This window comes from Octopus bimaculoides, chromosome 3 (assembly GCF_001194135.2).
Source record: "Octopus bimaculoides isolate UCB-OBI-ISO-001 chromosome 3, ASM119413v2, whole genome shotgun sequence".
Classification (NCBI taxonomy): Eukaryota; Metazoa; Mollusca; class Cephalopoda; order Octopoda; family Octopodidae; genus Octopus; species Octopus bimaculoides.
The window spans coordinates 71,809,097-71,833,158 of record NC_068983.1 but is presented as its reverse complement, the minus strand read 5'-3'; the positions used below and the strand labels follow the sequence as shown (position 1 = coordinate 71,833,158).

General features: G+C 33.0%; 1 protein-coding gene across 1 annotated transcript in view; it reads left to right on the top strand.

Moving 5' to 3' along the window:
* LOC106868054 (DNA mismatch repair protein Msh2) overlaps positions 1 to 24,062 on the top strand; it is a 39,269-nt gene that overhangs the window by 8,683 nt on the left and 6,524 nt on the right. The window contains exons 8-26 of the mRNA XM_014913164.2: positions 972 to 1,092; positions 1,670 to 1,756; positions 1,847 to 1,905; positions 2,821 to 2,941; positions 4,616 to 4,729; positions 5,736 to 5,872; positions 6,766 to 6,882; positions 9,709 to 9,823; positions 10,807 to 10,862; positions 13,696 to 13,785; positions 14,300 to 14,471; positions 15,434 to 15,559; positions 16,801 to 16,896; positions 17,925 to 17,989; positions 18,620 to 18,787; positions 19,802 to 19,893; positions 20,962 to 21,116; positions 22,848 to 22,915; positions 23,874 to 23,987. Of these exons, the coding sequence (XP_014768650.1) occupies positions 972 to 1,092; positions 1,670 to 1,756; positions 1,847 to 1,905; positions 2,821 to 2,941; positions 4,616 to 4,729; positions 5,736 to 5,872; positions 6,766 to 6,882; positions 9,709 to 9,823; positions 10,807 to 10,862; positions 13,696 to 13,785; positions 14,300 to 14,471; positions 15,434 to 15,559; positions 16,801 to 16,896; positions 17,925 to 17,989; positions 18,620 to 18,787; positions 19,802 to 19,893; positions 20,962 to 21,116; positions 22,848 to 22,915; positions 23,874 to 23,987 (2,073 nt within the window). The remainder of the gene's footprint in view (positions 1 to 971; positions 1,093 to 1,669; positions 1,757 to 1,846; positions 1,906 to 2,820; positions 2,942 to 4,615; positions 4,730 to 5,735; positions 5,873 to 6,765; positions 6,883 to 9,708; positions 9,824 to 10,806; positions 10,863 to 13,695; positions 13,786 to 14,299; positions 14,472 to 15,433; positions 15,560 to 16,800; positions 16,897 to 17,924; positions 17,990 to 18,619; positions 18,788 to 19,801; positions 19,894 to 20,961; positions 21,117 to 22,847; positions 22,916 to 23,873; positions 23,988 to 24,062) is intronic.

Below are 24,062 nucleotides of genomic sequence, written 5' to 3'. Positions count from 1 at the left end.
CTGAGCTGCTTAACTGGAGCTGAAGTAAGGTTAAACTACAATGTGTGCTTGTTGAATAATCGTTTTCTAATATTTTGTCTGTAAGACACAGTCGACATTATTTTGATGTCTATCTGCATGTGTGATTAGTTAATTATTATTAGAAATTGCAGGTCTATAGTGTACATTATCATTCATTCATTTGTTGTACATCCATTTTTTTTTACCATGCTAGCATGGATTAGATGAATATAATATTATTGAGTTATTGTTATACAACCTGATGCTCTTGTTATCACTAATGATTGTAAACAACTGTCATTTCAGATGCAATGTGACTTAGTTTAACCCCCACCTGCCTGTAACTATATCATACTAAAAATAAGAATTAAGTGCATAAAATAAAATAAAAATTATATAGACTTCTCTAAGTCATGAGAGACATTTAAGAGATAGTGTTAACTTTGATTTCATGGTAATAACTGGATGAAAGAGAAATTTGTCTTTGAATGAGATGCCAATTAATAGTAACATTCAGATATGATCTGATTGATAGATGAATTGAGACTATATAGATTAAAGTATTCTGCTCCCAAACCTCAAAGCATCTGCAGTAGATCTGTACAATATGTGTGCTGAAGAAGTTAGCTTGTTTCCGATTTGGTGTCTTTAATTGTAACCTTGTGAGTGAAATTGTGTGGAACCCATTGGATGGACTTCACTTATTCCTGGTTAGTTGAATTAACCTGTTGCCTGGTTTAATATCTCCAACTGATCCTTGAGTGTCTTCAAGCAAAGTCTGTTCTATTGTTAACATTTGGATCAGGTCTCCAATTTGAGGAAATCCTTGAGTCCTAATTCTTTCATATTGCTTCACTACAACTAGTCTTCGAGCTACAAATAAGTCTTGTGTACTACCTTTCCTTTTCTGAACAAGCTGTATAACTTAACTCATTAACTACTTTTGAACACTTTTCTGCTATCATTTCAAGGCTCTCATTGTTCAGTTGGGACCAAAAGAGTGTGTTGTGTGTACTAGTGAAATTAATGACTCTGCCTGGCTAAAACAAGTTATTACCCGAAGTGGACTTTTGATTACTGAAAAAAAGAAAGGTTTGTTTTCATTTTTTGTTTTCTCTGACTTTTAGCTACTTACAGATATGTTATACTTAATGAAAGTGTAACAATTTGTTGGACCATTAAACATTTTTAGACGTGGACAGTTTTTTTTTTTTTTTTTTTGATATTTACGTCTACACAATTTTAAATCGGTTGATCTCTATGCATAGGTACTGAAAAATTTTTTAGTACATGTTTTGACAGGATTCTATATTGTTATACATACAAACACACAGTCTTCATTAATTTATCTTCTAAAACAATCACGTCATCGAAATGTTGAAGCTATAAGGTAATGTATGGTTAATTCAAAATAATGTGTGTAAATAAGCGTTATATTTGACAGAGTAATCTGAATACTCAAGGATTAAACAGTCTGCAGAAACATGCTAATTTAAACCCAGTTTAATTAATTATTAATGAAAGTTATTTTTTTGCATTACAAAAAAAATTAAGCTTTCATAATAATAATCAAGTCATATGTGGTTTAGCTTTCCTCTATTTTTAACAGTTATTTGTGATTTTAAATATCAGTTTACTTGACTTTTTTTTTTTTTTTGGTCATCTTCAGGTGATTTCCAAAGCAAAGATATAGTGCAAGACTTGAACAGGCTACTTAAGTTCCAGAAAGAAGACCAACAGAACAGTGCTGCTTTACGTTAGTATTGTGATTTAAATAACATTAAAATCTTGCTTTATTTGTTATATAACATTTAATTGATTATGGTTTCTTTATTTTTCTTTGCAGCTGAGCTTGATAACACTCTTGCTATGGCAGCATTGTCTTCCCTAGTCAAGTATTTGGAGGTATGTTTCTTGCAATCAAATTTCATATAAACATATCGAAAATGTTTACCTCATAAATTAACTGTTAAGTTTTAAATATAATATTAGACATTATAATCACCAGCTTAAGCCAAAGAGAAGCATTCTTGCTGATGGAACTCTTACTACATTTGCCTGTTATCTGTAATACTAATTTACATTACATAGTACTTGCTAATACATCAGTTCTAAGTAGGTTCTATAAAATCTTTCTACTATTTTAACCATATTATCACCACAAAATAAATTGATTAGAAATTTAATGATAGTTAATAGATTAATTCATCCTTCTAGTGCTGAGTAACAGACAAATTATCTGGTAAAGATGAATTTATAGTATTGTGGCACATAAAATACACCATTTTGAGCGTGGCCGTTGCCAGTACTGCCTGACTGGCCTTCATGTCAGTGGCACATAAAAACACCCACTACACTCTCGGAGTGGTTGGCATTAGGAAGGGCATCCAGCTGTAGAAACTCTGCCAAATCAGATTGGAGCCTGGTGTAGCCATCTGGTCTCACCAGTCCTCAGTCAAATTGTCCAACCCATGCTAGCATGGAAAGCGGTCGTTAAATGATGATGACGATAGAACAGAGTATTAGGAACTCTGTACTTGCAATGCTGTCATCCAAGGCTTACATGATTTACAGTTCTTTTAGTAAGCCTATAGCTCTTTTTATATCAAACTTATGATAAATTGTCTGATTCTGAATTTAACATCCTTCTTAGATTTTGTTATCTGGGAAAGTAACTTGCAGCTGTGTGCATGTTTGTGTATGTTTTCCTTTATTCTGAAATCTTATTCTCCATTCACTTTATCATACTGTTTGTGTATGCTTGGTAAATATGTTGCCTATAATTGTCCATATTTAAGGTGTTTCTTTATTATATTTTAGTTACTTTCTGATGAGGGCTACTTTGGCCAATTCAAATTGTCTACATTCGATCTGAAGCAGTATTTGAAGTTGGATGCAGCTGCAGTGAAAGCTTTGAACATTCAGCCTAATCCTTATGAAGGTGATTAAATTAAATCAACTATATTTCTCTTGACTCTAGAAATATGTCTTTATGAAATTGTGTTGTTCAGGGTAGATAATCCAAAGATATATCCTAATCATCTTAAATACATTAGTTTTTACTGTTTGCATCAGTGCGAAGGGTCTGTCTACCCACTGCTATAACACCTATGAATATGTACTGTTGAAACAAGGTTTGTGTGTGTGTGTATATATATATATATATATATATATATATATGTGGCCTGCTTGTTTGTTGCACCTTGTTTACCATTTTGTCCTTGTTCTTTTGCCACGTCATGTACCCAGTTATGTATCTATATGTACATGTAGATGAACATATATACATACATGTACATATATATGCATATACTCATATTGTTTATATATATATATATATACGTGGTCTGATCAGTAAGTATCCGGACTGTTACCATAGTAATGAAGCTAAAGCACACGGAGTAAAGCTGCTTGGCACAGATTAACCTTGAATTCTGCTATTTACAGCAGTGTTTGGAAGGAAGTTGTGTAGTGTGTAATCATCGCATTGACCATGACAGCAAAAGCTGAGCAGAATATCTGCTTCTTTGCCAAAAGCTTAGTGATGCCTGCTCAGAGGCCCATGCAAAGTTTTCATCATTCTTGACACAATCAAGGAGATCTTGTGCAACAGAAACCCAAGTGTCTTCTTGGTCAGTCTTCTTGGCAAATCTTCAGTGATGATGGACTGGACTAAACCGTATCTAATCTGCACATCCTCTGATAACTCATGGATGGTGATTCGCCAACTTCCCCTCACAGCTGCATGCACATCTTCAATGTTTTTCTCACTTCTGCTGGTTGCGGGTCTCCCAGGACGTTTGTTAATATCGACATTTTTTCAGCCATCTTGGAAGTATCTGAAACACTCGTACATGTGTGCAGCTCATACACTCCTCTCCATACACTTTCTGCAACTTTGTGTAGGCCTCTGAGCAGGTATCGCTATGACAACTTTCTCTGTCATGGTCAATGTGATGATCACACTACACACTTTCCTTCCAAGCACTGCTGTAAACAGCAAAAGTGAACTAGAACGTTAAAACTTAGTGTGCATGTACAACAGAGTTCAAGGTTAATTTTTGCCAAGCGACTTTACTCTGCATGCTTTAGCTTCATTACTATGGCAACAGTCCGGATACTTATTGATCAGACCTCTTATATATAGTTATGGCAAGGATATTTTTATGCAGGAAACATTAAATGCGTTGTTTTTGGTGTCAGACATTGTTATTAAATTAGTCTTTATTTCATTGATTTAGTTGTCAGAAATTAAAAATTCCACAGAATTGAGGTTGCCCAAAAGTTTTAATTGTGATGTTTGATTGACCAATAGCAGGAATATATTACTTCAACCTCTGCTACTTATGATCTTAATTAAGAAGAAAAAAAAAAAACACATCACTTGGATTTTTGAGAGAAAATTGCCTTCTAATGTATATTCTGTTTCTGAATAACAAAATATCCTTTGACATGCTTGGTTGATGATATTACTTGAGAAGGAATTGTATTAGAAATTAACATCATGGATATAATTGTAATTTTTAAGATTGAATTTCAGAACATTACTCTTAATTCCTTCTATCTTCTGCACTATTGTTCTCAGAGCACTGATTAACTTTCTGATTGTTTGCAGGTGGAAACAAGAATCAGAGTATTTTTGGCTTATTAAACAAGTGTCGTACAGCACCAGGTCAACGGCTCCTAAGTCAGTGGATTAAACAACCTTTGGTAGACATCAACAAAATAGGTAAGATGCTTTTGTTGTTAAGGTTCAGTCAGCTCTTCTTAACTTATAATGTAGTGGTTCCAACATTCTGTCATAAGTGAATGCACAAAGAATAGCATGTTCTTGTTCTAAGTTACTATTGCGCATTCTGAGCTTAAATTTGGTCGTGTGGGAAACCATATGGTAATTAATGTATTATATTAAGAGAAGTTATCATTGGGTATTTGTCAAAATTAAATTTAAAGAAACTTGAGGATTCTATTCAATTTTTTTACTAATCCTTATAAGACAGTTAAATTGATCTGTTGGCAGTGAGAAGTGCTTTTTGTGTGTATTCAGGTCATTTTACCTGTCTCTAAAGAGTTTCATCTTGCAATAATGACAAGAATATATAAATTGCTTTTAAAAAAGTGGGGGTTTTTTTTTATAACTACAATATTTTAAAGTTGTAAATGGCCTGTGTTCTACAATGTGCAACAGAAAAATCAGTTATGTGTCTTGTTTACAAAGGTTGTTGTAAGTAGTAAAGTTTAAAATTATAATCATTTGGTCAATGGCCCAAGCCATTGTGAATTGTGAAATTATGAGGGTAAAGTATGGTTTTACTTACATCAGGTCAAATATGTTACTGCCATTTGCCTGCTAAGTACCAAGTTCCTAAGGAGGAAGTCCTCCATAGTATGATGCATTTGAAGAACAGGGATCCAAAATTAGGTATCACAGTTTCTTACCCAGAAACAAATCTGCTAATGGAATTGCTGACTGGGTAGCACAAATAGGTTTCACTACTTCTTGTTTATGTTGCTGTTTCATTTTGAAAGATGTAATTAAAATTAACATAAACCTACTTGGAGAGCATATAATAATTTGAAATTAAATGGATTTATCCTAAAAGATTATTTGCTACTTTGCAAAGTACAGAAGATAGCTCAACATCTGTATCAATAAGAGGAATTTAATTTTTCAATGTATTTTTAATAGCATGTCTTATAACTAACTAATGATCATCTTGGAATTTTGTTTATAGAAGAGAGGCTTGATATGGTAGAAGCATTTATCAACAACACTGAGTTACGTCAGTCACTCCATGAAGACCAGTTAAAGAAGATTCCGGATTACCAGCGTTTATCCAAAAAATTTTATCGTAAAAAGGCTAATCTTCAGGTAGATATTTAAGTGTTGTTTAGTGACATTCTGATTGTTTTTTCTCTTGGTTATTGTTATTCACTTTATATATGTATATATATATTCCTTAGATCTTAGGTGCATTTGACTAATTTATCATTATTTTTATAACTAAGGGTATAAAGGGAATAAAATTGATACAGATCTGTGCTTTAGCATCAAAATAATTTTATTTGTTGTTTGTTGCAGTTAGCATGAATAAATTGCAATTTAAAAGTGTTAGATTTTTATGTAAATCCTGTTTTTGTGGGTGAGTATTTAGGGCCATTTTATCTATCTTGTACTTTTTTTTTCATGCTAGAATGGGTTAAATGTTTCTACAAATTTGGATATTAACATTTTGGTGCACAAAATACCTTAATTTTTCAGTGGCTTATAACTTTCTTTTTACATGGTTGAATGGTTAGCTTTAAAGCAGTTGTTTACACATTTACATGCCCTTCCTATTTCTAACCATTTAACCATGAAGTAGAGATAAAACCTATTTTTAATCACTCATTAAAAGTAAATTAAACAATGGATGTTGCTGAGAGGTATTTTGCACTTTTAGTATCAGTAAAATTTTAACTCAAAGTCTAGCCCCTTAAACTTGTAGCTGTTGTGCTTCTATTATCAGGAAATAGAAGACAACAGGAACAAAATTTTTTGTGATTGTTTCTGAACAAAAGCGTGATATGGTTTGGATATAATAACACCGGATATGAATAGAAGTGTTAAAGGTAAATAAATGACACTAAAGAACAAGTAGAGAACAAATAAAATTAAAATTAATAGATTCCCCTTAAATAAATAAATAGCTTAACTGAATCAAACTAAGTTAAATTCTCCTGAAAGAAAAGCATGTTATTTTATTTATCGTTATTTATTTTCAGGATTGCTACCGTGTGTACCATTCCCTGAGTAAGTTGCCATATCTTGTGGAAACTCTGGAGAAGGATGATGGTCCACATAAAAATCTTGTGATGCAGGTCTTTAGTAATCCAATCAAGGTTAGCTCTCCCTTAAAAATTTTATTTTTATTTCCTTGCTATTGAATTCAAATGGAGATCGTATTTAAGGTTTTCTAGTTTCTTAATGTTGTTTTGCATGAGTCAGCCTACTCAAACAGACCCAGAATCAAAGCATTTTTTTCTCTCAACAATAATTTCTTTCGGACTCTATTATATAATGTGTCCTTACCATATGTATCCTAGTTTTAGAAGAGGTATAAAGTGTCTCTGCATGTTGTAAGAGGAGACTTATACATCAGCATAAAAAAAAAACCAGATGCAAAGCATTGATTACACTGGTCAACAACAAAATTAATGACTAAATTTTTTTAGCTGATTTAGGACAATTCTGATGTGCTAAATCCAAAAATCACATTAGTTTTGCTCAATCAGGTCAGCTTTTTGAACTATGACCACATGTTATTTTTTACATTTTTGTTTACATGTACAGGTATTTTTGCTTTTTATGATGCAAGATTCTTTTTTATTTCTTGAAAAATAAGAAACTCAGAAGAGTTTGCATGCATCTATTTGTGACTAATTGGTATTTTTATTTTAAAGGTGAATAAAATGGCTTCGACCAGAATTGGCACCCATTACATTCTCAGAGTGGTTGGCATTAGGAAGGGCATCTAGCTGTAGAAAACCATGCAAAATCAGACTGGAATCTGGTGCAGCTTTCCAGCATGCCAGTCAAACCATTCAGCCTATGCTAGCACGGACAAAAGATATTAGATGATGATGATAGCGGAGATCAATAATCTAAGAGCATGAAAAGTTTTGAGAGTTTATGACAGATAAATTTGGCTGCTTCTAGTTTAACTTCAAATCAGCCTTCATTGAGCAGACATAAAATTGAAGGCATTCCAACTGTGAACAACATGTCTTTCTTTCTACAGATATAATAAACCACAAATTATATTAAACAATGTCCTTTCATAAGGTGACACTGCATGGTGAGAGAGAGATTTTTATCAAGTGGAGCAACTACATAGATGCTCTTTCAATGTCTTTAAACTTTTTATACCAAGCTGCTCAAAATCACCTTTAGTTCTTATGATACAAACTTCTTGTTTCAAAGTGATCTAAGTTAAAACTTGCCATCAAAATTCCATGTTAATTTATGTTCGAAAGGAGTATAATTACCTATTTATATCTGTCTGAGAATATCAACATAAATCTCATCGCTAGTGTAATGATATAATGTCATTTCATTAGATAAACAACTATAACTGTGTTTGACATAGTTTCATGTTTTTAATTTCCAATGGTGGTAGCAATTTCAAGATATAGGCAACAGAGAATGGAAGACAGATTGTGGTCTCACACATACCTGAACAAAATTGAAGTAATAAATATAATGGTATTAGGATGCTGCCTAAGATTACCAACTACTGGAACACTGATGAACTCTTCAATGACCCCTGTGTTATCAGTATCAGGGTGCAGTTTTTTAAAGTTGTGTTTGTATTTACATTGACAAAACACCAGCATGTTACCAACATGTAGGAATGAACATTATGAGTTCTCCTCATCATCATCATCGTCATTTAATGTCTGTTTTTCCATGCTGGCAAGGGTTAGATAGTTCGATAGGAGCTGGCAAGAGGCTCCAGTTTGTTTTGGCATGGTTTATAGGGTTTGATGCCCTAACTAACACCAACCATTTTACAGAGTGTACTGGGTGCTTTTTATGTGATGCCAGCATAGTTGCTTTTTACATGACTGCCTTTTAAATTATGTGCCTTTCCTAACACTATTTAAAAGACATTTAAGTCCTGTTACTCACTTGGAAAAGTGAGTTTACAAAGGAATGGTGAATTAGGCTAGATAAATTTTCTCTAATGTATGCCAAGCAAAAGCTACAAATATGGGATATGAAAGCATTTAAGATTTATGAGACAAGAAATAAATTGTCTATCCACTTGCATTAAACTACATGTGAATAAAAACTAAACAGTTTGAAAAACTTGATTACACAGCTATATGGGTGGAATAGATCAGATGAATCAAATGATGAGTCCATTACATAGTGGGCAGACTGGGTAATAAGGGATGATAATATCTAGTTTAGTATGTAGTAAAAGTTCTCTTACTGTAATACAAAATCACAAGCAAAGTGATCACCTGACATTACTATCAAATGCTGCAACACAGTTGAGGGTAAATTATTCATCCCAAAATCAACAGTTGGAGGAAAAGCAAAAGCTTACTATGGGATTATGCCTTTGATTTATGCTAATCTCTAAAATCGAAAAATTGATAGTCACAGAAACTCAATAATGCCTGCATCAGATTTGGAAAACTCCAAGTGGATGCTCATTTGAAAGTATTTACTAATGTGCTTTCTGCAAGACTGTATAATAAGTGGGATACTTGACAACTTTCCATGAAACAAATTTAATTTTCATATTACTGTGTGATAAAGGAGTTTGTTTTATCACATAGTAGTAGTTCCAAGTTTGATCTCACTGAAATACTTATTGGGAAAATGTTTTCTGTTGTAGCATTGTGTTAACCAATGTCTTGTGAATGGAATTTTTTGCAAGTGGAAACCATAGAAGCCTGTTATATATGTATGTGTATAAACAGGTGTGTTGCATTCCTTTCTGTCAAAAAGCTGACTTAGCTACTCAATATAAAAAATAATCAGACTAAAATAAGTACTGGGTTTGATATGATAACAAAAATGTTAAGATAGTGTTCCAGCATGGTTGCAGTCCAACAACTGAAACTTGTGATAGAGTAAAAGAATGAACTTCTTAGCATTTTGTGAATGTTTAGAGTTAATAGTTATTGAATATTTTTATTTACTCTTTTCTACAGGAATTACTGATGGATTTCACTAAATTTGAAGAGATGATTGAAAGTACATTGGATATGGAACAAGTAGAAAATCATGAATTTCTAATTAAACCTGAATTTGATGATGTTCTAACATGTGAGTTTTATTTAGTGAAGATTTCTTTTCCTTTTGCTTCATGCACACATACACATCACTTCTATGCTGGCATGGATCAGATGAAATTTATCTATGGTTAGATTCTCTTCCTATTGCCAGCCTTATTTGTTTCCAAGTTAGGTATTATTTCTTCAAATCTTTTGAACAACAAACAACTCAATCACTGAATATTTTTACATGGCAGATTGTAAACAAACATAATACTGTATAGATGGTGATGTTTTATGCAGTACACTCTATTGGACAAGGTATTCGGCTCATAGTTATAAGGGCATGAGTTCAATTCCTGGACTGGGCAGTTCATTTTATTCTTGGGCAAGGCACTTATTTCATGTACTCTCTCCTTTGAGCTGTTACTAAGCCTAATATGAGGGCTGGGGCAAAAAGGTGTCTACATTTGCATTTGACTACATAGGGAAATGAAACAACTATCAAAAACGTGGTGGATGTTATCAAACCATATCTGCTCACTCTAGATGGCTGGTTACCTTGAAACAGCATTAAATTAAAATCACTATCTGTGTATCATACTGAATGTATACATGTCATTAGGAAGCACGATGCTGTGGAATTGTCTGAGCTGAACATTGGTGCTGCAGTGATCCACATAGACAAGTCTGTGAAGAGATTTTATCTCTGCCAATTCCACTGCATTATGCCTTTTAATGATATGCATTCATTGAGTATAATACACAGATGGTGAAATTCATACACACACTTAATAGATGTTCTGTTTTTGTCTAACAATTAAACTCACAAATCTTTGATCTACCTGCAGATATTGTAGAAGACACTTGCTCAGTGTCATTCAGTGTGCATGAACCCAAAACTATTTGGTTGAAAATAAAACTCACCTGTTTGTGTCTCTATATATGTAGCTTTTATTCACAATTTAAATTTTGTCATAGCTATTAAATGCTTTTTTGCCCACTCTTTCAATGAAATTATTTGTTTTGTCACAGCTCTACGAGAAAAACTTGATGAAGTTGAGGCTGATATTAAGTCCCAGTTAAATAAGGTAATTACTTTATTCTTTTCATCTTCAACATTTTTAGTATTTAATTTATAGAGGCTTAGTAACAACAACTTGTGTCTTTGAAATCAGTAGTTTTTTAAAATAGTTACTAACCTGAGTCACAGTTCACTTTAAAGGTGTCACCTAATCAGTCAATAAGTCAATTGTTCATGTCCTGTTGCTCATGGTACTCTGCATTCATATATAACACTGAATGGTTAAAATCTACAGCATCAAAGGTAACTATTTTCCGGTCTGTTTCTGTAAAAATTATTCATAGTGAAGTTTGTGAGTTATTGTTTGCCATAGAGGAAGAAGAGGTTACTTATGCTTTGGGATGGTGTCTTGTTGAGTCAGTCCTGAAATGAATTCTCAGTGGCCTGCACATCTTTGTATTAGAGGGAAGTAGAACATAGTGGCTGTTATCTTATTAAACCATTATCCCATCATCATCATCATTGTCGTTTAACGTCCGATTTCCATGTTAGCATGGGTTGGACGATTTGACTGAGGACTGGTGGACCAGGAGGCGACACCAGGCTCCAATCTGATTTGGCAGAGTTTCTACAGCTGGATGCCCTTCCTAACGCCAACCACTCCGAGAGTGTAATGGGTGCTTTTGCGTGCCACCGGCACGAGGGCTAGCCAGGCGGTACTTGCGACGGCCACGCTAACTCAAATACTTCCATCAGCAAAGTTTGCGAGCCTAAGTTGTCTCTTGACTGCTTACTACCATGAAAGCAATAGCAGCAACAAATAATTCATCTGGTCAATAGGAGGCATTGTCTTTTATGACATATCTCATCTATTCCTTCTTTTCCTTGAGCTGGTGGAAGTTAAGCCACTAGTTTGATCCACAATGTTATTGTTGTCATTGCTTATTTGTATTGTTTATTATTCATCCTTTATATTGTCTCCAATGAGCTGGTACCTTGTAGCCAATAAAAGAAGTAATTATTATTATTGCTCGGGTGATGGATTGGTAGAAGGTAAAGTGGCATTTATGTTCTGAGTTCAAATCAGAACTGAATTGAAGGTAGACTTTGCTTTTCATCCTTACTGGATCAATAAAATAGTTACCAGCTAAGCCCTGGGGTCAACCTGCTTAACTATACTCCTTCCCCAAAATTTGTTCCAAAAATCATTGTCATCTCACTCTACCTCATCGAGTTCAACTTTGCCTTTCGTCCTTTTGGGATTAATAAAATAAAGTACTTTTCAAGTGCTGGGGTTGATGCTAACATGTAAAACCCCACTCAAGTTTGCTGGTCTTGTGCCTAAATCAGAAACTTATATTTTTTGTTTACATATTTTTGGAAATATTTACACATATTGCTAAGTGGTTACCTAAGGAATAACTGAAAGATCCACTCACTACTATGATGGAAACAGTACTCTCAATAACATCCCTAAATTTATTTTCCAAAAACAGGAATTGTGTGTGTATATACTAGCAGCTAAGCCCAGTTTCACCTGGTCTGCTTGGATGATGTGGCTGTGATCGTTTTCGGTTAGGCATAATCTATAACAGCGTTTCTCAACCTTATCATATCGGGTCCCCTGTTTCGATTGGAGCCTCCCGCTGTATGAAAATTTCCCTCAAAACACCCTACTGTCTTAATCCGACAATTTTGCCTATTATGTAGTTTGAATGAGAAACTGTAACTAAAGATTAAGATTATTAATCCCACAAAGAGGTGAAAGAAGAGAGACAGCATAGCGAAAGTTTTGACTGACTGTCATCCTGTACTCCCCTTGTTGCTAGCGAAATGGTATATCCCGGCTGTGTGACCAACTGGTTGTTTTAATGACAGGACAAACGGGAATTCCATTAGAAAAAGTTTTAATCAATTTTTTTGGTAAGTATAAAGGCTAGGAAAAAAATACAAACTGCATTCCAATTTATGCACCCGTCTTTACATGTGTGCCATTTTTCATGTGAATCCACCCAACCGTTTGGCTGTGAACCTCAAGACAAGAAAGAATACAATGATCACCCATGTCCAATTTATATTATAGAAAAATATATATACATACATATAAAATTCACTCTTTGTGAGTGTGTCTCCTCTATGCATGGCCAAACTGCTGGGCCAATGTATACCAAATTTGGCATGAAGGTTTTTCAATACTCAGGGAAGGTTCTGAGGGTGGAGGTCAGATTTTGGCCCTTGCCCATATTGGGGGGGGAAGAGTTCTTCCCCCTCCCCTCCGTATACGACCCTTCCGATTTAAAAAAAAAATTTTTTCTTTCAGCAGATTCCTATGTTTTTGACGATGGAGATTCCGAATATGCAAAAACCAAAAACTGTTTTAAAAACTTTAAATCTCCTTGCTAAAAAAGACTTTTTAATTTTTAACTTTTTTTTTCAAATTACGTGGAAAAATACAGAGATTGAGAATATGGGAAAAAATTTTTTGATCTCAAATTTTATTTGAAGAACTCTGAAATTGATCCATAGATCCCTCACCACCCCATCCTGTTGTCTAAAACTGAAAATGAACTGTTAAAAATAACAACTAAATGCCTGGAAAATTTCCACGTTCGTGTGTGTGTGTGCACACACAACAATTTCTGTTCTACAGCTTATGTGAATGAACAGAGAAAGTAAACAAATATGTTTTACATTTGATGATAATGATGATACCTGTCGTATACGTCAGTTTTTGTTTTTTCACTTTAAAGGTAAACGATTCTGATAGAAGCAGACACAATATTAAATGATTCTCCATATGTCCTATACATATATGAATATTCCTACATATTTTGTAATGTGCTCAATGAAGAAAATATTGTTATTGTTGTATTGTTAATTAAATTATTTTATCTTTACAGGTGGCAAGGGACCTGGGAGTTGAACCTCAGAAAACACTGAAGCTTGAATCAAACAGTCAATTAGGTTACTTTTTCCGAGTCACTCGAAAGGTGAGGGGTTTTTATTCTGATGGCAAGGCATTGATTTTGTTTCTTATTCTTTCTTTGATTGCAGTGGATAGGGCTTAGATGGTTCTGTATGCAGATATTTCTGTAAATAATACCATTTTTTATTTTATGTAGTGCTGTCAGTGTTCTTATTGCTCACTCTTATGTCAGCAGACACATGATCAATATAAGTTAATTGGTAAATTGTATACAAATGTTATGTATTAAAGCAAAAAAAGTCTTGTCAGTTTGTATAACCCCAAAATTTAGTTACTTGTTCATCTGAAAAAGTTTTGAAGTGGTCTTTTGAGAGATGAAATATAAAGCTGCTTCTCTTTGTAGAAAAGAATCCTCAATACAACAGAAAGAAAACAAAATATGTCTTACCAATTGACTTGACATAAGTATTATTTACAATCTTTTAGATAATATTAGGCTTCTTATTCAGTCTGTTTGGTCATTTTATATTTCATTTCCTATTATTTTCAAACATTGAACATAATTTTTTTATTTATAGGAGGAGAAACTAATTCGAAATAACAAGACCTATCTTACCATTGACACCAATAAAAATGGTGTGAGGTTCCACAACACTGGTTTGCGGCAGTTGAATGAAGAGTTTGTAAAACTGAGACAAGATTATGCTGAACAACAGAAAACTGTTGTTGCTGGAATCATTGATATTGCTGGTAATTTATTATAAAGATCTTCTAATATAATGTTTTGTTTTTTTTCTTAGCCATGTTAAAGTAAAATTATTAATAAGAGGAAATTTATCATGTTTAGGGAAATGTTATATATTTCCTTTTGAGAAACAAAAGTGGGGCTTGAGTCCAAATGTTTCTTTCCTTATGTCACAAAATAACTCTCTGCTACAGCATCAGTTCGTTTAAATGCGGGCTATCTTGAGTCTCCTCAAATTCTTGTTATATCAAATGTTACTTACTTTGTCCAATACAATTCTTATTGGAAAAATAAAAATATGCTAATTAACTCTCTTTTGATACAAATCTGATTGAGACCACCTCTCCTTCAATGATAGAAAGTAATTTTAATTTAAATATAAACACTTTAGAACAAGCAGTCTTAGTTTTATAAATAAATAAAAAGACTTTTAAACATCTTAATATACCAGTTAATGAAAAAGTTGATTATTTTACAAAAAGTCCTTCATAATTGTTTTTCTAATTTAATAGAAATATAGTATTAAATTTTGTAATTCAGTTAAATTCATTAGAAATAGAATCATGAAAAAAAATCATAAGTTAATGGTTTATGATTCACATAATCACTGACATTTTCTATTCCTTTCATTATTAACCCTTTAGTGTTCACATTATTCTGCCATAATTAATGCTTTTTTATCCACATTGTTTTGAACTAATCAAGCATTATCTCGTAGCTATGAGATTTTGATGAGGTAGCTGTTAATTTTTAAAACCATATTGTAGGGTTGGTGTGAGAGACCAGATCTGGCCAGTTTGAACATAGAATAGGCAGAATACTTTTGGCCGGATATGGCCGGTTTAAATGCTAAAGGGTTAAAGTCTTAAAGTCATTATATTGGTTGAAATCTGGTGTTGTTTTCATTAGTCTTTCCAAATGCTGTAAGATTATATTGCAGTCTATATCTCATTTGTCTATTTTCAAGCTGGTTATGTTGAACCTATGATACAGATGAATGATATTCTTGCACAGCTGGATGTTATGGTTTGTTTTGCCCATGTATCTGCTAATGCACCAATACCTTATGTACGACCTAAACTTTTGGAGAAAGGTAAGTTTTAACCTTGTTTATGTTGTTTTTTTTAACTCAAGTCAGTTCTGATAAAGTACGATGTGATCCAATGTGTTCCTTAGATGAGTCCCAACTTCTCTTTACTGATTTGAGAGTGATTTGACTGCTATTTTTAACAGGTTGAACGACCACAGTTGTTTACATTTCTTAGTCCTGGATCAACATTGATTGTGCAAATTTACAATGAAACATGTTCCTGGGATAACCATCTTTTTATTTATTATAGAGTACATTGTTCAATATATTGTTTTTAAGATCGTGCCATTTGACAGGAGATTTAACTGTTATTTCGAGCAGGTTGAATAACTTAGTAGAATACACTTCTGATGTGTATTAAAGTTTAATTTTACCACTTGCCTTAGAATGCTTTTTCATGTTATTGCTTAGCCCTAGATCAGCCATAGTAAAGCAGATCTATGATCAAGGCTGTTCTTGCTGTAACTATTCCATTTCTAATGTATGTCATGAACTCTGTTTCTCTAAGTGCTCATTTTAAGACGTAATTTGTGGGTTATTTGGCTAATTTTTCCAGCGGGTGAAACAATATATAAATTTGCATCTGTATAAAACAATCATTGTATAAAGGTTTCCATAAACAATTTCAGTTTTTTAAATGTTTGGGGACAGTATAAATAGCTAGATTGTTTCTTCCTTCTCAAACTAATATTTTGAAAGAATTTTAATGTAGACAAGGAAATCTAAGAATACAATTACAGAATGAAGATTGTTGTGAAATCAAGATAAGAAAGTCAAAATAGCTCAAGAAGTATAGACAGTGTTGAAACCATATTTATGTAGCATTGTGTTATAATGTTATAGAAATTGTAAGGTGGTAAGTTGGTAGAATTGTCTGAGAATCAGACAAATGGTTTTACCTGTTACCCTTTTAGAGGTAAATAAAATAGTACCAGTAGTTGACTGAATGGAGATTGATTCATTGGAATCCATCAACAACAATCATTGTCTAAGCAAGAAACAAACCATTCACATCATCATTTAATGTCTGTTTTCTAAGCTGGTATGAGTTTGGCAGGAGTTTCCCAGGCTCCAGTTTGTCTTGTTTTGACATGGTTTCTACTGCCGGATGCCCTTCCTAATGTCAACCACTTCACTGAATGTGCTGGGTACTTTTTATGTGGCACCATTATTGGGAATTATTTTGAAATTAGGTTGAATAATTTTCCAGGATATAACTTGATATATTTCTGTTTTCCTTCTAGGATCTGGAATTATCCGACTGAAGGAGGCAAGACATCCATGTTTGGAAATGCAAGATGATGTTTCTTTCATTCCCAATGATATTGAATTTGAAAAAAGTAAGTCTTTACAGGTGCATCTACTAAGGCAATTGTTTATTTATGCAAATCTTGACATTTGTCTTTAGAAGGAGACTCTCAATCGTGTTTTGGCACTGTGCTGTGTATGGCAAAAATTCTTTATTTTTATTGAATTGGTTTGTTTCACATGTATGTTTATGCAATTTATAGCTGCTAGTAGTCAATTTACCTTGTAACTGATGAATTTCTCTGTTTAGAGGTAGATATAGCTCACAGAATATTATGTTTATAGTACCTTTTATGCACCAAGATATAGATTATATGATGTAATTTAATTCTATTTTTTTTAAAAAGTACATTTATATGTTTCTAGTCGTACCCTAATTTTAAGAAAGGTTGTGCAATTCTAAGGACCAAAAGATCACTATTTAGACTTTGTTGGGCCTTATTTCAATACAGCATAACTAAAAAGACTCTTAATCAGAAAGCTAAATATCAAAGCACCAAAATATGTTGATGATATAATCATCTTTTGAGTTGAATATATCTGAGGTATCGGTTGTTGAGGTAACCTGTTTCTAGTTCAGTATTCTACGCTTCTGACATAACCTAAATCATCATTTGCAAGATGGCTTTCTTCTCATAACACATATAATCTTATGCAACTCAGCAAAATCACAATTCTTTACAGCAATATTACATGGACATGTTTTTATTTTTAATACATTTGTAGTTATTGTAACCTCAGCATTATATAGTGCAAGTCTAGAAATATATAGAATATTTCTTTAATTTTGGTTATTCTAACTTGATGCTTTTCTTTTAGTAAAATTGCATAAATGAGCTGTAATGTTTTAAGTAAATTTAACATTATCAGTAAGGATATTAACAGAATTAACAGGCTACTTTGCATTAGCAAAATTTGGTTGAAAATAATGAGAAAAAAATTTAGAGGTGTATGTTGTTGTTAGAGGATGTAGAGACTAATTTTTTTAAAGTAAGAGAGAAAAAAAAACAAAAATATAGAGTTTACCTAACCTAACCACATTTATTCTTTATCATTTTAGAGAAACGGATGTTCCACATTATTACAGGACCCAATATGGGAGGAAAATCAACATATATTAGATCTGTAAGTATCTTATTTTTTGTTTTGAAGCCAAAATATTTAATCAGTATTTAGAAAGGACTGTAAAATAACACATCTGACTGCTGTATCCATATTACAAACATACATTTCGTCTTTTAGTTCAAATTTTGGTTATGTAAGCATGTTGTTATTGTGTAGTTGTAAGTTAGCTTTGAGTTATGGCATGTAGTTAATCTGTAGAATGACTAAGTATACACACAAACCTGATTTTCAATGTTTCTGCACAGCTGAAGACTATACTTATTGCTGCTACATGGGGGTGATGAATCTTATAAAGTGCAGTGTGATTGTCTGAAAATATCCAGTCTATTTCTGTATGTCATGTTTATGTACTATAACTAAAAATGTAACTCATAATGAGTTACCTAAGATTAAGTAAGTTATGAGAAGTTAGTCCTGCAAACATCATTTTAGGTCAGATGTGTAGAGTGTCTTGTATTTGAAACAGGTGACCTTACTAACCAATACTTCAGATAGATTCAGCTACTAATAGCTCAAATATAACTGCAAGGATTGAATTAAGATTTTGTGTTGGGGATAGTTTTGTTATCTTTTGAATCTTAAAGTAAACTTTATTATTATTTCTATTTTTACTTTTCTTTATCTTTTTAGGTTGGCTGTATTGTACTGTTAGCTCAGCTTGGTTGTTTTGTGCCTTGTAATGAAGCAGAGATTTCCATTGTAGACAGTATTTTGGCACGTGTTGGTGCTGGAGATAGTCAACTAAAAGGTGTATCTACATTTATGGCAGAAATGCTGGAGACTGCATCAATTCTCAGGGTAAATTTTTTTCATATCTTTTATCTTTTGTGATTTAATTGGTATTTTATAGATAGCAATACTTTCTACAGGATAAGGTAAAGTATTTTCAATGAACATGTGAATCTTATAATTCTGCTTGTCATTGCATTACCTAGCCCGTCGGTAACGCTTTCATGTGATTAGAGAAAAAGGAGGAGAGAGAAGCATCCATGTCGTGAGGTGGGGGAACATAATATTTATTACATGGTTAAAAAAAGTTTGTTGAAAGTAGAGGAGTTTAAAATATAATTTTAGTAGAGGTGATGTTCTGATGGTGAGGTTAAAGAAAGGCTGAGAGTGGGGAGAGAGAGAGAGAGATTGTGGTGGTGGTGGTGGCAGCAGCAATTGGATTGTGAAAAGTATTTTTTTTTTTCATTGGACTGTTTTTTATATCACCAATCATTTAATGCATATGCATAAGTGCAATTCCATGAAATATTCATGCTTATTTACATGGCAGATATGCAATTTGACTAAGGGTTGTATCATATGTACGTTTTTTTTTGCTTTTTTGTTTTCTGTGGGAAAAATGGAAAAATAAGAGTGAATGTATATTTTAAGTCTATAAAATTGTGCATTAAGTAATCGTATTCCAATTTCTTTCACTTTTCAATGAGTAACAGTTGAGTGACTATCTTTCCATACAGACACAACACAGGCTACACTTTCAGGTTTTTTTGGATAAAGTTTCCAGAAATAACTTAATAGGTTTACCATTAATTCTATGGAATATTCATAGGTCCCGCTAATTTGTAAATAACTTTAGAATGTTTTTGTTTCATGATTGAAGATTATATTCCTTATGCAGTGATTAATGTTGGAGTTCAAGTCTTTTCTTTTTATTCTTTCCTGGAAAAGATGCTGCCAATGGATATATGAGGTTTTGTGAATTAAGCAGATTTAACAGTGCAATTTTGAGATGTAGTTGGAAACATTTTTGCATCTGTAAATATCTGATTTTGGCATGTATATCTTTGTTTCTGAATTTTTCAGTCTGCATCAGAAAACTCTTTGATCATAATAGATGAGCTTGGAAGAGGTACCTCAACCTATGATGGATTTGGTTTAGCTTGGGCCATTGCAGAGTAAGTGGAGTATTGATGTTTTTAATGTTTCGCTAAAATTTGAAAGAACAAGCTTTTCCAAACATTTAGATTATTTCAATTTAAACTGTAGGATTTGTTCTCTAGCATTTTTTTATACTCCCTCCTCTTTAATCCTTTAGGCCATATCCAGCCCAAATATTCTACCTGTTTTATGTTTAACCCTTTTGTTACTAACCTGGCTGAAACCGGCTCTGGCTCTGAGTACAAATGTCTTGTTTTCATAAGTCTTTAATTAACATCTTCCACCAAACCGTAGTCACAATTTATGTTCCTAACACTAGCTGAATGATAACTAAGTTATTTTACTAAATTCTTTGTTATATTTAAAGTAATTGAAAGAAACACAGAACATCTCAGAATAAATACAGTAACGAAAGGGTTAAACCAGTCTGGTCTAGTTTTTCACACCTACTCTATGATATCATTCTAAAAGTAAACAATCCCATCATTAAAATCCCAAAGCTGCAAGATAATACATGATTAATTCAAAATAATGCAAATAAATAAACATTACTTTTGATGGAGGAATCTGAATGCTAAAGGATTAAATCATTTATGTTTGGTTTTTGAATTTCACTTTCCTACAAATGTTGCAAATGGAATCTTTCAGCATATACTACAAAATCTTGCACTGTTCTTGTTTAGCTCAAGAACATAGTGTGTATAAGATTATATTATGTACTCTTCCTTATTTTTTAAAATTGCTGGGTGTGATATGGAAATTTGCTGTTTTTGTAAGATAATTTTTGATCTTCTGTTATCGCTTGTAATGTCAGCTGTTTGTAGGATTTTATTTTACATATAACCTCTTAACCAAAATCTGAGTGTTGCATAAATGATCATGTGAAATTACAGTTGGCAAAGAATTCCATTGTAATTTGAGGAAGGTTGCCTGTAACCCAGTCATACAAGCCTATAATGATTTTTTGAAAGAGCATTTCCATTGCATCAAAGATTGATACAAAAGTGTAAGAAATTAAATACAATAGCTGTGTTTCAAGCTAATTTTTTGTAACAATTAATTTTTATCTTTCATTCTCTTTTCAGATACATTGCTACAAAAATCAAAGCCTTTTGTCTTTTTGCAACTCATTTTCATGAACTAACATTGTTAGCTGATGAAGTTTCTACAGTCATTAACTCGCATGTAACAGCTCTGACTTGCAATGATACACTGACTCTTTTATACAAAGTTAAACATGGTAAGCAAATAGATTTCAAGCCTAGCAAAGCTTTTCTCTTTTGTATTTTATCAATTCATTTAAAAGGTTTGTTTTTGATTCTGCTGAATCTTGTGAGAATATTAATACTATATTCTTGTCCTTATAATTTACACTATCAGAAAACTTTATTTTATTAATGACTTATAATATATCAGTGAAAATTTTCAAATTAATTCATAAAGGGAAAATTTGTTCAAGTTATCTTAGTTTTGGAGTTTGCACATCTGTTTATTTGCATCTGCTGTGTTCTCTGGTGTTTTGGATAGATCTGTACTAAGCTAGATGGTATACCGCGAACTTCTTCCTCAACATTTCTCCATTTCTTGGAGCAAAAGGACAGGGTTTATCTCCCTATGACCTCTTCACAATACAAGGTTATCAAATCTGAAAATGTATGTAAGAAGGGGAGAAGAATCAACTCCGGTACTTAACTAGTTCTTTATGAACCTTGGAAAAATGAAAAGCAAAGATGACTATGGCAGGATTTGAACTCAGAACACATGGCACCAAATCAATTACTACTTGGCTTTTGTCCAGTACACTTATGATTATGACAATTAATTGCTTATAAAGACTAGTTTAGATGATAAGTTAATACTTACATTTTAACCATTAATATTACTCACTGGATGTCAAGAACATTCACTGGTTACTTGAAAGATGTTCAGAGAAAATATTCAAATTTTGTTAATGGTAATCCTGTTGGATGTTAGCTATGTTATAATAGAGAAGAACAGCAGTAAAAATAAACCTTCAAATATCAATTCCATAATATAATTATTTTTCCTTCTTTTTCTCAATAATTGTTTTTATACTTTTTTTATGGTTTCTTATTCCTAATTGTACAACTGCAAAAAAGTTGAACCAAATTGATCATCTCTCATGAAATCCTTGTTGCATTAAAACATGAAACAATGCTAACACTACAACTCTTTTACAGAACCTTCTTCAGATTCCTAATTTATGCTTAAACCAGCCTGATCAATGCAAGCATAAAAAGAAAAATCTACTGGCACTCCATTGGTTATAACAACAAGGATTCCAGTTGATCTGATCAATGAAACAGCCTACTTGTAAAATTAATGTGCAAGTGGCTGAGCACTCCATAAACACACATACCCTTCTTAAAGTAGTTTTCAGGGAAATTCAACATGACAGAGGATGTGATAAGTTTGGCTCTTTGAAATACAGGCACAACTCATTTTTGCTTGCTGAGTGAACTGAAGCAATGTGAAATAAAGTGTCTTGCCCAAGGACACAATGTGTCATCTGGAATCAAACTCATGACCTTATGATCGTGGGCCAAATACCCCTAACTAGTAAGCTATGCACCTTCACTTTTGCTCAAGGACACAATGTGCTGCCTGGAATCGAACTTAGAACCATATGCTCATGAGCTGAATACCTTGCACCTTCAGAGGGGAAAAAATCAAATGTAAAACATATACATCAACCCCAGAGTAGTAGAACAGGTTAAACAATGATAGAAACTCATGCAAAGTACACAGGATAAAACACGGTCAGAATGTAAGAAAATTAAAACCATCATGAATATGGAAAGCTGTTATCCAGGGTTTGGGCAGTATCTAATTAAACACAAACAGAAACTAATAGATTTTTTAGTGTTGGCTTGTACAATGATAAATTTTGGTTTGTTTTTTAAATGTTATTAAGAATTATATTTCAGAGACTTTTTTCTTTATATTTTAGGAGTTTGTGACCAGAGTTTTGGAATTCATGTGGCTGAACTTGCTCATTTTCCAAAACATGTTATAGAGGTAAGACCTCCTCTCTCTCTCTCTCTCTCTCTCTCTCTCTCTCTCTCTCTCATGCACACACACACACACAAACTGTTTTGCATCCTTTTTCTCATTCTTGCATAGATTGAGATGGTGAGTTAGGATTTTTTACAGCTGCATGTTCTCTTGCTGATAACCTCTCAATTCTTTTGACTAAGAGTGGTGCTTTGTTTTATCTTAATTTAGCAAACTTTGAACAAATTGGCATAACTCTGTGACTAAGCAGTTTGCTTCATAATTATGTGGTTCCAGATACAATCCCACTAAACAACACTTTTATAAAATACAAATTTATTCCTCGGACTATTATAGCTTTTCCTTTATATTTATTTATGCCAAGAAATAGATGAAAATACAAATTTTCGACACTCCTAATTTTTTTAATGAACTGGTCAAATTTGCTTGTGAATGGATTTGGTAGATGGAAACTGAAAGAAGTCCATCGTATGTGTGTGTGTGTATGTGCATGTGCCTGAGGATGTCCCCTACCACCACTTGACAACTGTTGTGTTTACATCCTCATAACTTAATGGTTTGGCAAAAGAGACTGATAGAATAAGTACTGGACTTTAAAAAAATAAGGTGTCTGTTCATCCAAGCAAGGCATGACCATAATCTAATGATGAAACAAGTAAAGGATAAAAGACATATTTCTATATATGCAGATACACGCACGTATCAGAGTCCTGGGTCTGAAACCAATAATCAGACTTTCTCCTGTATATTCTAGACCCCTTAAGTAATGTCACACATTTCTGAGTTAGTGCTACAGTTTTGTGTTCCCATTGTAGATCAGACTAGAATTGTGGTATTTTTAAAATCTATTCTTAACTTTTTGGGGATTTTTATATATATATATATATATTAACAAATTAATTTGATGTATAGTTATTTTAAGAAGGAAAATATTAATGTCAATTGTGTTTGTTTATTTTAGTTTGCCAAGAACAAAGCCAAAGAGCTGGAAGATTTTCAAAGTGTTGATTTGCAGGGTACTGACATGGCTGGTGATGATGAGCCAGCTGTGAAAAAACGGAAGTCTGAGAAACAGGTGAGTTTGGCGTCATCTCTCTCTCTCTCTCACTCTCTTCTCTCTCTCTCTCTTCTCTCTCTCTCTCTTCTCTCT